A 12746-nucleotide genomic window follows, 5' to 3' on the forward strand; every position below is an offset into this window, starting at 1 on the left:
AGAAATACCGATCGTCCTAAAGGTAAGTATAGACTAACCTAATTCTAACCCTAACCCTCCTTTAGGGTGCCTAACCCTAGCCTCCCCCCCGTGCCTAACCCTAATCCTCCCTCTAATTGCCTAAACCTAACCCCCCCTTCCCCGCCATCTAAACCTAAGTAATGTTCACTCTAGCTCCTGCGACAGGCAGGGCGCCGGAGCTAGAGAGGGCACCACCCGAAAATGCGCCTGGCATCTATTCTCCGGCGGTGACCAGGTCACCGCACATTTCCCCACCCGCGGGAACTTGGGGTATCAGGGATTCCCGCTTACCGTCAGTGACCACCTGTCACTGACTCCGCCCACTGCGCAATGGGCGTGTATGTTGCTGCCACCACCGAGCTCCTTCAATCGGCGCTCGGAACCGCTTATGAACACTCAGGCTTCTGCCGCCGGCACCTGGAACTGCTTCTGCTGCATATGCGTTGAAAAAGCTGCAGCCGCACCCCCTGATTACTGTCGGCTGATATCCCCCTGATCCCTCACAATGGATCAGGCTCTACACGGTAGCTGGCAGAGGGCTTGAACTTGGATACGCTGAGCTCCACCCATGACAGCCGGAAAATGAAATAGCGTTTGGCGCAATTCTGTTGGTCGCAGGATTGAGAGCCGTAGTAAAGGCAAGATGTTTATTGCTCCCAGGGCCTGATTCTGACCCGCTCGCGAGCGCTGTACGCTCGCAAGCGGGTCGATGGTGCCTAAGTGCACATGCGCACGACGGAGGGAGCTCCGTCGTGCGCATGCGCGAGACCCGGCGAGCGACGGGGAATCCGACGCTCGGGGTCTCGCATCAAAGGGGGCGTGCTGTCGATGGTGAGTGACAGCACGCCCCCTTTGGTGGGTGTGCCGGGGGCGTGGCTGCCAGACGGAGGCGTTCCCATGGGAACGCCTACCATCTGGGTTCGGCCCCACTGACATCACTAGTGATGTAAGTGGGAGTGCTCTTGGCTCTGATAGAGCCAAAAGCACTCCAGGGCTTGCGGCAGCGAGACCCTACCGCAGGGTCTCGTCGCAAGCCCGATGGTCGCGATGGTCTTGACCATCGCGACCATCATCATGGACGCTCGCATAAGCTGTGGGTGGTAACCCACAGCTATGCGAGCGTCCAGGAGGCCGCTCCAATTATAGGTAGGAGGGCCGTGATTCAGAGCGAGCGCTCTGGTCAGAGCGTCCGGCTCTGAATCAGGCCCCCAGTCTTGAAAAAGACCCTTCCTTCAGTTTGAAGGGGTTCAGCATACAGAAATCAAACAGCAGTTCTTCTCCACAAAGGATATACAAAGATGTACACAACCCAGGCTCGCAGGCCTGGTATATATGTAACTCCAATACACATTACCACAGGGGGTCAATCCGCCCTGTGGGCCTGATTCAGAGCCGCTCGTAAGTGGCGCTCTTTCTGCTCCGAGCGATTTTCGCACATCTGCGCATGCGTACCAGGCACTACCAGGGGGAATTAACTTCTGGGGGCACTACCAGGGGGAATTAACTTCTGGGGGCACTACCAGGGGGAATTAACTTCTGGGGGCACTACCAGGGGGAATTACTTCTGGGGGCACTCTGGGGCACTACCAGGGGGATTACTACTGGAGGCACTACCAGCTGCTGCATTTCCCACCCTAGGCTTATACTCGAGTCAATAAGTTTTCCCAGTTTTTTGTGGTAAAATTAGGTACCTCGGCTTATATTCGGGTGGACTTATACTCGAGTATATACTAGGGATGTGCAGGCTCGGATAGGTTCGAGTTTGCACGTGGAGTTCGGATTTTTCCCTCCAAAAAAACGGAACTCAGAAAGAGGCTAAACGTCATCTTGCACGGACGAACATCATCATTCCTGGACTTTTGTCCAGGAATGATGATGTTCGTCCGTGCAAGATGACGTTTTGCCTCTTTCTGAGTTCCGTTTTTTTGGAGGGAAAAATCCGAACTCCACGTGCAAACTCGAACCTATCCGAGCCTGCACATCCCTAGTATATACGGTAACATATCACTAGGAGGTGAGAATGTCTCTAAACCATTTAATTCTAAATGTTACAGCCTTCTAAAACAAAATATCTTATACATTCCTTATAAGTGCATAGACTATACATTTAAAAGTACATTTCCCCAACTGCGCACAGCACATTGAATACAAAATGTTCAAACACATTACATATACATTCGCAGCACTGCGTCTAAAAGGTCCTTTTAAAATGGTGCCGGGGCATGAGGGTTAATCCCTTCAGTGCCGTGGCAGCCATTTTAATCACGTGTGGTCGGGCTCCAGCCACAATGTACATGTTTATATACAATAGTATTTTATTTGCTTACCCAGCCAATACTATACACCACAGGTTCTAAAACTCAGTCCTCAGGACCCCAAACAGGGCATGTTTTCCATGTCTCCTCACAGAATCGCCAGTGAAATAATTAGCTCCACCTGTGGATCTTTTAAAATGTGTCAGTGAGTAATGAATACACCTGTGCACCTGCTGGGTGACCTGGAAAACGTGACCTGTGTGGGGTCCCGAGGACAGAGTTTGAGAACCACTGTTATACACAAACACTTATGTGTGAGATTTAGTATCAGATATGAGGAAAATTAATTTTGCTAAGTTATCAAGTAATAAACAATTTTAATTTATACTTACAATACCATGCTTCTGTAGCATATCAATATCTTGGAAAAAAGTTTCCTAAAAAAAATATAACAAATAATATTAAGATATGGTCTTTATGTTTTAGCTTAAAGTTGTATAACCACCTAGCAAAATATATTACTGGGTGACCCCCTCACCCAAACTAGATCCCTTTAATGCTAGGGGAGGGACAGATAGAGCTTGTGCATTCTGGAGGACAAAAGCAGCAATAAAGAGATTGAGGCTTCTGTATAGTCCTCTTCACCACTATTTAATGTTCACTAACAAATTTACTTTGCCAGTTCTGTATTACAAAACCATGAAAAAAGGCTGTAAGTCAGTGGTTCCCAAACTTTTTTGAATCATGGCACCCCATAGAATCAGGTTTTTTTCTTGGTACCCCTAGGCCAAAGTTTCTTCTTGAGAAAGTCTGCAAAAATTATTAAATTATGTAAATTGTGCTTCCTTAGGTTCAGTTATGTGGTGGTAGACAGGGTGGTGCTTCTTTTTATCCACATACAGTATTTTATGATTGGCAGCAACCAGCTCTTGTTCTGCCTATCACATGGACCATAAATAATTTCACTTGGTCCTGGACACCCAATCCATGGCACTGTACAAGTGCACCGGAACCTAGTTTAGGAACCACTGCTGTAAGTAGCTGCCTCTGGGGCTCTGACTGGGGTTTTTTCCTAGGTTGTAAGGCAGTTATAAAAATTTAAATTTATAACTACAAGTTTTACAATATACAATATGTCTGTGCGTAAAATTTACAAATGGAGCACATTTTGATTATCTCCTCGTCATTCACCCAGTTAATCCCAAATTTATCCATATAAGTATAGTATGCTAACTACTCCTCTGCAGCCTTCCAGCTTTACTGGCAACATTAATATCTTTTATAATTTGATACTAGTTCTTATAAATGCATTTGTGACTTGTGGATCTCTATAATGGTGCGTACACACGGTCAGATATAACAGGACGATAACGATATTGAGCATATCGTTAATATCGTCCTGTTTTTGGGCCCTTCCAACCCCCAAACGATGGTCGATATCGACATCGACCATCGCCCGTGCATGCAGGCCAACCTGGTCGATATAGACCAGGTTAGCCTGGTTACTATAGGAACCCGCGATCATTGATTGATTGCGGGTCGTTATAGTCGTTTGGGGATTGGTGCATGTGCTGGATGTTCGATACCAAACATCAAGCACATGCAGGACGATCAGACAACGATATCTGATCGTTGTCTGATCGCTCGGTGTGTACGGAGCTTAAGGAGTTTTCCTGCACCAGTGGGCTTGAGGAGCAGGCAATGGAGGGCTGAATGCCCCACATCAGACCAGCCATGATGCTAGGTGATTGGCATTAATGGTGTCCTCCTCTGGGGCTGTAGAGTGGTCATTGGTGGGACTGCTGTATAGGCCTGCCAAGTAAACTCTTAAGCTGGGTACACATTAGACGATATTTTGCGCGATCCAACGGATGCGTCCCTTCAACTCAGGCACTGCCATGCCCAATTTTAGTTCTTAAAGGTATGGTAAACTAAAGTGATCTTTTCTACTTCACTATATACAAGTATTTGGTGGGGGGGAATTCAATTGTTCATGCCCGTGGCTGCTACGACGGAGCAATTCAATTGTTGCTCCATTCAGGTGCGAATGCCACTGGCACTCAGATTTCCGCTTGGACCCTCTTGTGTTGGTGAGCAAAAATCAACAAAAAGTCCTGGTTTTGGGCGACCATACTGCTGTTTGGGCGTTCTAACCAGAACTTTAGATGGATTTAGCCACTTATATCTATATAGATATACTGTGGGTGCAAATCACTTCTGTAAAATGCTGGGAAATATGTTTGCCTTTTTATTTCCTGCTCTGTCATATCTTTATTCCTTGATGGACCTGGCCATACCCTAATGCAAGCATAAGTTTGCTGGTGGGCTATATGAGATGATTATCATAACTTGATAATACTGGCAGAAAAGTTCTGATAGAAAAATATAATGATTATGGTAAAGATAAAGCAAACTAAGGAAGGTTTTTTTAATTGAGAACCCTGCAATATTTGTATTACACATATACAATTGGAAAATGTATAGGTAGTCTGTCAAACATAGAAAATATTGTTTCTGATTAAAATTAGCAGATATCATAATGTCCAAAGGCATCTTGCAACTAGAGAGATCCTAGTGATGTGGCACATATCCCTTTCCAGTAGTCCCTGGCCTTATGATGTTGGTTTGTGATGAGATTAACATATCTAGGAGAGCTGTGGGAGCAGAATGAATATAAAGAAGAATGGAAGATGGCTTTAAAAACAATGGAAGATGGTATTAATAGTGAGCTCTGCAATATTTAAATTAGACAAATACAAATTATAAAATGTATTTTTATAGTTCCTGTATAAATTTACGGTACATCCAAATTTTGCAACCAGCCATAATAATTCCATTGACACCAAAGTAACTACATTAATCTTATTTGATTTTTAAGAAGATTAAAAGTTATTTGGAGATATTAGTACAGGCTGTGGACGGAGAACAGTGGGCACTGTGGCCTGAAGCTGTAGGCACTAGCGGCTCCAGGCACGGGCAAGCCGGTCAGTCGCCCGTAGCGCCATGAGATCCGGAGGGCGCAGGAAAAGCCCTCCCTCCCGGCGCTATGTTGATGATATACGCATAGGGGAGGGAGTGGAGGAGGGAAGGGGCGGTAACACAGGACGGCGCTGGGCGCTGCAAACCCTAGCGCCGGCCCTGGCCGTAGGGATCATTGCATTAGCCCTAAGGAACCTTATTAGCAATAGCATAAGGTAGTAAGTCTAGATTCTGCAGCTACACTCAAGCACAGCCATTTTGCAACTGAGTCAGAACCAGCCGCTTTATGCTTAAAGAGTACATAGCAAGTACAACCGTACTCTAAAGAGTGTATTTCTTGTACAGAAAGTAGAATAATATGGGTTGCGATCACAATCCTGGCGCTGGCATGCCAACGTTAAGTACTGGGGGTAGGGGGAGTGGAGGGCTAGGGTTAGACTTAGCCACTAGGTGAGAGGTTAGGTGTAGGCAGCAGGGAAGGAGGGTTAGGGTTAGGATAATGATTGACAGGTGCCGGTATCCTAACCCTGTGGGGATGCCAGAGTTGGGATTCTGACCACTGGGATCCCGAGCGCCAGCATCCCGTACCCAACCCAAATAGTATTATACAAAGTCAATCACTTACATGGCAGGTAAGACAGTATTATATGATATTTATCTTTTGTACAGCAGGTATAAGTGCACTGTCTAGACTCTAGACCAGCGATGGGGAACCTCATTTGGTCTGGCCCTCGGAGCTTCTCTCTACTAGCCTCATCTGGCTAGCAGGGTGCCTAGAATGGCACCCTGCTGCCAGAATCTATGCAGCAGTGCCATCTGGAGCGTCCTCAGGACGCTTCAGATGGTCACACAGCTGCCCTTACAGCTCCCTGGAGCATCCTCAGGATGCTCCGGGCACTACTGTAATCACCAGCGACTGTGACCCCCACCCCAGTGTGATATCACACGGAGGGGCGTGGCCTGCACCGAGCCCGCAAATACTGTTATATATATCAAAATGGCCTCGGTAGAAAAAAAAGGTTCCCCATCCCTGCTCTAGACCCTATCACTTGCTCAGAAGGTAGGATAGATAGTACTGATTCATGCTTAGATATATATAATTGTATTGTATGAAGTCTATTTCTTATAGGGGCCCATTTATGATTAATGGGGCATATCCGCAAATAATTAGTATCCTTACAATGTATTATGGAGGGACCACAGCAGATATCGGAGATTTCTGCTGCAGTCCCTCCATTTCTGCCAGCTGCCAAAACCCCCACAGGTTTCTATGGGGGATGCAATGCTATCAGATTTATCAAGCTCCGGAATGTGAAGCCCCGATGGTGTTGTGCTGCTGTAGCTACAAATCGCATAACTAGCCAGGAGAGGGTTCCGGAGGAGCCCTCCCCGGCAATGGCCGCCGGGCATGTGTGGTCTGTAGACCACGCATGCGCAGGAGCCCAGCACAGGAGTGAAAAGACAGTCTCTACACTCCAAGCACCTCGCAGGGACGGGCTTCTTTCGTGCTCAGATTGCATTGCAAAAGCTATTGATGATAAATGGGCCCCTCCATGGAGAAGATTGATGCCTGCTAAGCTTTTTACAACATATTGTTATTGTAAAGCTGAATTGACTGCCATCTCTCAGATCTGACCCTATGATGAGGCTAAAGGCTCATACACACTAGAAGATAAATGTAACGATATGGACGACAACGATATCGTTAATGTTCATAGCATTCAATATCGTCCAGTATGTATGAATGATATAGTTAACGATGAGCGCTTCCGCGGATTGTTAACGATGTTTTTCATTGCCCGAACTTGCAGGACAACCTGACGATATCGTCAGGCACTGCAAGGTCAGGGATGTGGCAGGTGACGTCACTGAACGATATCGTTAATGATATTGTTCAGTGCGCATGCTTAATGTTGTTCCCGACATTGAGCCCGGCAGTTCGAGGGATAATACTTAATGATATCGCTCATGGAGCATATTGTTAAGTGTGTATGAGCCTTAACCCTTTGTACACAGTAGAGATATTCATTCACCCCAGTACTCCACTTTCTGTAAATTATATTATTTATATCGCAAAAATTGGAATGGTTTACATGTATCATATATGAATACGGACACAGAATATTTTTAGCAAAGCAGGTAAAATGCCAACATGAATTTTGTCATGGGAATATCAAGGCAAAATGTTTGTAGTATACTTTGTGTATTTATTTAGGTTCTGGTCAATCACAACTGTTTCCGTCATATCTTCTTAGACCAATCAAATAGCTTTCAATTAGATTGACAGCTGGTTATACTAAAAGGTTTTGGTCATTGAAGATGATATTGCATAGCAACACATGAATATAAACAAATAATTATATATCCCTGGTAAGACACCTTGGGCAAATGAAATGAAGAACAATAACTGATTTTTAGCACTTTTTTGGAGGGGGCTTACAGCAACAATTTAAAGGTCACTTTAAAACCCAAAGCAAATACTGCAAATAATATATGAATATGACAAATAATTATTCATTACATTTACCCCCAGATACATAATCATGCCATAATTCATAATGGATCATTTATTCAGATTGTAAAGGGTCAGTACTACAATGTAGTGACTATACAGCAAGTAATTATATTATGTACATAATACTACATATATAATTGTGATAAATTATCCAAATATAGTGTAGTATAGTTGTGCCCTGCTCCAGCACTAGCACCTCTATACCCAAGGTACAGCAGTGTCGCCAATATGCATAGAAATCCATAACTTTTTGGTGAGATGACTGATATATTTACACAGAGATATCACTTGAATGTTTTAATGTATGAGGTAATATTAGTGTAACGTTATGCAAGTTCTTGTATTGTTAAGATTCTGCAAACTAAATAAAGGTAATAAGCTAAATGAATGGGCTGGGAGGCACAGTTGGTGTAGTGGTCAGCATTACTGCCTCACAGAGGTCTTGGGCCTGATTTCCACCAAGGCACTGTGTTGAGTTTGTATGTTTTCTCTGTTTGCGTGGGATTCCTCCAAGTGCTCTAGTTTCCTCCACAGCTCCAAAACATACTGGTAGGTTAATTGGAGTCAGACACTAATGCCGTGCATACACTCGCCGATATAAATGAGCGATTTAACAATAACGAAATCGTTATCGTTCAATCGATCACTAATCGTGCATAAATCGTGCAGCATAAGGTCAGAAACGACCAGCGATGCGGGCTCCCACTGGTCGTTTCCAACATCAATCATCGCCTGAACATGCTGGTCAATCTGCCGATAACGACAGATTGGCCATGTTCAGGGATGAGGGCGGGTGCTTGCACTGAACGACATATTGTTCAGTGTAGGCACTACAGGGGACGAGGAACGCCTGTACGATTACAATGCGGAAATCATACTGTCGTTCCTCTATCTGCTAGTGGATACGCACCTTAACACCTTCAAGATGACAGAAAGTACTTCTGGAATAACAGCCTTCTGTTTTATTATTAAAATAGCAAGCAAATAAACTTCCCTAACAGTTTCCAGATCTTTTAAAATGTGACAGGGTTAGTAATCAGTATACCTGTACACCAGCTTGGAGATCTAGAAAATGTGAAGTGTTAGGAGTCCTGAGGACAGAGGCCCTGATTCAGAGCCGTTCGTGAGCGCTGTGCGCTCGCAAGCGGCCTGATGTTTATGCACTGCGCATGCGCCGCGGCTGGCGTGCACGAGCCCCGCTGAGCGACTGAAGTTCAGTCGCTACGGGGCTCGCAACAAAACGAGGCGGCTGTCGATGGTGAGTGACAGCTTGCCCCGTTTTGTGGGCGGGTAAGGGGGGTGGCTGGACAAACGCAGGCGTTCCCTTAGAACGCCTGGCGTTTGTTGGGAGGTCATACTGACATCGCTACTGATGTCAGTAGTGGACTTCCTGGTCTTTTAGAGCAGGAAGTCCACTTGCGGCAGCCTAGACCCTACCGTAGGCCGATGGTCACGATTATGGCGATAGTCTCCTGGCCACTCGCACAAGCTGTGGGTGGTCTCCCACAGCTTTGCGAGCGGCCGGAGAACGAAAAATTAAAAACGCCAACAATCCCAGCGAGTGGCCAGCGGCTGCGAGCGGGTCTGAATCAAGGCCTGAGTTTGAGAAACACAGATCTATTTGGTCTAAGGAAGGTTTCTTCTCTGTCAAGTTGCTCTTGATGTTTTTTTTTTCAATTATGTGTGATATGAATATTTACCTCATCATCATGAAATCCCACTTCTTCATCCACTACTTGATCCTCCATTGATTTCATGATAATTACCAAAAGATATTGGACCTGCACAGATTAAAAATAATGTCTTAATTAATCAGAATTGAAACTATAAGGTCAAACCTATTAGCTGCGATGATCTCGTTGGTGAGAGACATTGCGGCAATGGGCACACTTTACAGCAGTACGGATTTGCTGAATTTTTCTTGCAGCCCCATATGGCTCAGAGCAAAATTCTGCGAATTCGGGCTCGGAGCGGGCCGCAAAGGTTGCCGGTCCATTGCCAGCGTTTTAATGGCAACTCGCACCCTTCACACATAATAGGCTTGACCCCCAAATATTGTATTTTAGGTTAACTGATCACATTCCAACATAAGTATTGTACCGTGTCAGTTTGTAGTTTTTTTATTAACCTATTATTTTGTGAAAATATACAGAAATAGAGAGAGAGAGAGAGAGAGAGAGAGAGGCACCACTTACACTGAAACATTTTTTAGACACTTAACTTGTGATTTTTCTTCCCCAAAAAATGCTCAGAAATTGATGGGGTTTTTTTTATTGCTTTAGGTCAAGAAAATCTATTTATAACTTATCCCACATGATTTTATTACAAAAAATATATGTATTTTTGGGGGAAACACATAACATTAACATTGATTTTTTAATATTGGTCATCGATATATCGGACCATCTTTAATTTTCCCAGTAGCTGCTCCTCTAAGCAGCTGCCAGGTACACACTGGGGTGAAAGGTGTGGAGGTGTGGGCGGGTAATTCACATTTCCTCGGCGACTGCTGGGGGCAACACAGAGGTTACTGGGGGAGGTTGTATGGATGCAAAGTGTTGCCCTGCTATTGATCGGCAACACAGAGGTTACTGGGGGAGGTTGTATGGATGCAAAGTGTCGCCCTGCTATTGGCGGCTGCTGGACGATTAACTTCTGGCTGCCGCCCACTGAGTGTTACTGACAGGTCCCATCATTTTTAGTTAACGCACTCCCTGGCGTGGTTCGAAAACAATTTGACCATGCCAGGCAAGGGGTTATGAAGAATCTATATATGTGTGTAAGAACCTATTAGACTGTATGGGTGTAGCTATAGTTGGTGCAAGGTGTGTCATTGCTATTGGACTCAGAGGGGAGGGGGAACAGACCCATGTCATATAGCGGTCTACCAAGTTCCCAGAACTGCAAGTTAGGCAATTTCCCGTTTTGAAAAGAGGGACTTGTCAGTGTTGTTATAGGTTGCATTCTGTATCTCTCACTCAGTAAAGCTCCACACTGATATAATCCATCTTCTTCTCTCCCGTTCCACCATCACAGGCACAAGCTGGACTAATCAGTGAGCATAGCAATGTCAGAGAATAGGCCTCTCCATGATAACAGCCTTTGTGAAGTGAGCTATGTGGGGATTGAGCTGTGATATTAGAACTTTCCCAGAAATTGACAATGGCCTGATTTGGTGGACGCAGTACTGCTGTTTGTAGTGTTCACTCTAGGAACTGTGTAGGGCAGGGAAACATTATTTAAAGAGGTCACATCTGCACATGCCAAAGGGGCATGGCCTATCTGTTTACATTAAGAAACTCTCCATTCAAAGTGGAATTTCTTGCATTAGGAACTATTCATCTTGGGTACAGTAGGAGTTGGTTGATCCCCACGCCCTACCCTCCTGTTTTTACATGCACTGTAAACGTCTCAGCCCTGTAGACGTAAGGCTTCCATGTGAGATTCACTATTGCTGCAGTCGCGCCAAACAGCACTTATTGTCATGTAAGGTCTCGGCTGACTCAGCTTGTGCTGAGCATCTTTGTTGCATCAGTTTCGCCTGCAAACGTCTCAGCCTTGAAGACGTAAGGCACCCATGCAGGGCCGTCTCTTCCATTGGGCTTTTTGGGCAGCTGCCCAAGGGCCCGAAGCTTCAAGGGGCCCGCCAACCCCCCTGCAGCCGCGGCCAGTTGTTTAAATGTTTTTTTTGTTTTTTTTATCACTGTGTTCCGATCCGCCAGATCCCCAACCCCCCCCCCCCCACACCCCGATCTTCCCGAAGCACTTACTAAGTTGGCTGCTGTCAGTGACAGCTGCACCCTCCCAAACCACGCTAAACCTCCCCTGCCCGCTTCCCCAAATCAATGGGCCTTCTGCAGATGACGCGCAGCCTGCGCGGCGCAGGTGACATGACGATGTCACGCTATGTATGACTGAGTGCTCATGAAGAAGAGTGGAAGAGCCAGAGCTGCGCGCAATCAACAGGACGCGAATCTCCTCAGTAAGTGAATTATGTGTATACTGTGTGTATGTTATGTGTATACTGTGTGTGTATGTTATGGGTATACTGTATGTGTGTATGTTATGTGTATACTGTGTGTATGTTATGTGTATACTGTGTGTATGTTATGTGTATACTGTGTGTGTATGTTATGTGTATACTGTGTGTGTATGTTATGTGTATACTGTGTATGTTATGTGTATACTGTGTGTGTGTATATTATGTGTATACTGTGTGTGTGTATATTATGTGTATACTGTGTGTGTGTGTATATTATGTGTATACTGTGTGTGTGTGTATATTATGTGTATACTGTGTGTGTGTGTATATTATGTGTATACTGTGTGTGTGTATATTATGTGTATACTGTGTGTGTGTATGTTATGTGTATACTGTGTGTGTATGTTATGTGTATACTGTGTGTGTGTGTATGGTATGTGTATACTGTGTGTGTTATGTGTATACTGTATGTGTGTATGTTATGTGTATACTGTGTTTGTGTATGTTATGTGTATACTGTGTGTGTATGTTATGTGTATACTGTGTTTGTGTATGTTATGTGTATGCTGTGTGTGTGTATGTTATGTGTATGCTGTGTGTGTATGTTATGTGTATGCTGTGTGTGTGTATGTTATGTGTATACTGTGTGTGTATGTTATGTGTATACTGTGTGTGTGTGTGTATGTTATGTGTATACTGTGTGTGTATGTTATTTGTATACTGTGTGTATATGTTATGTGTATACTGTATGTGTGTCTGTGTATGTTATGTGTATACTGTGTGTATTTATGTGTATACTGTGTGTGTATGTTATATGTATACTGTGTGTGTATATGTTATGTGCATACTGTATGTGTGTCTGTGTACGGTATGTGTATACTGTGTGTGTGTGTATGTTATGTGTATACTGTGTGTGTATGTTATGTGTATACTGTGTGTGTGTATGTTATGTGTATACTGTGTGTGTATGTTATGTGTATACTGTGTGTGTATG

The 12746-nt window shown here is 44.7% G+C and overlaps 1 protein-coding gene across 1 annotated transcript in view; it reads right to left on the reverse strand.

Moving 5' to 3' along the window:
• Positions 1–9548, reverse strand: part of DMC1 (DNA meiotic recombinase 1) — a 159457-nt gene extending 149909 nt beyond the window's left edge. Inside the window, exons 1-2 of the mRNA XM_088455055.1 lie at positions 9471–9548; positions 2669–2713 (exon numbers count right to left, since the gene is read on the reverse strand). Coding sequence (XP_088311181.1) covers positions 2669–2713; positions 9471–9527 — 102 coding nt within the window. The 5' untranslated portion in view covers positions 9528–9548. The remainder of the gene's footprint in view (positions 1–2668; positions 2714–9470) is intronic.
• Positions 9549–12746: the final 3198 nt, after the last annotated feature.

This window comes from Taudactylus pleione, unplaced genomic scaffold (assembly GCF_031769625.1).
Source record: "Taudactylus pleione unplaced genomic scaffold, aTauple2 ptg000642l, whole genome shotgun sequence".
NCBI classification, from domain to species: Eukaryota; Metazoa; Chordata; class Amphibia; order Anura; family Myobatrachidae; genus Taudactylus; species Taudactylus pleione.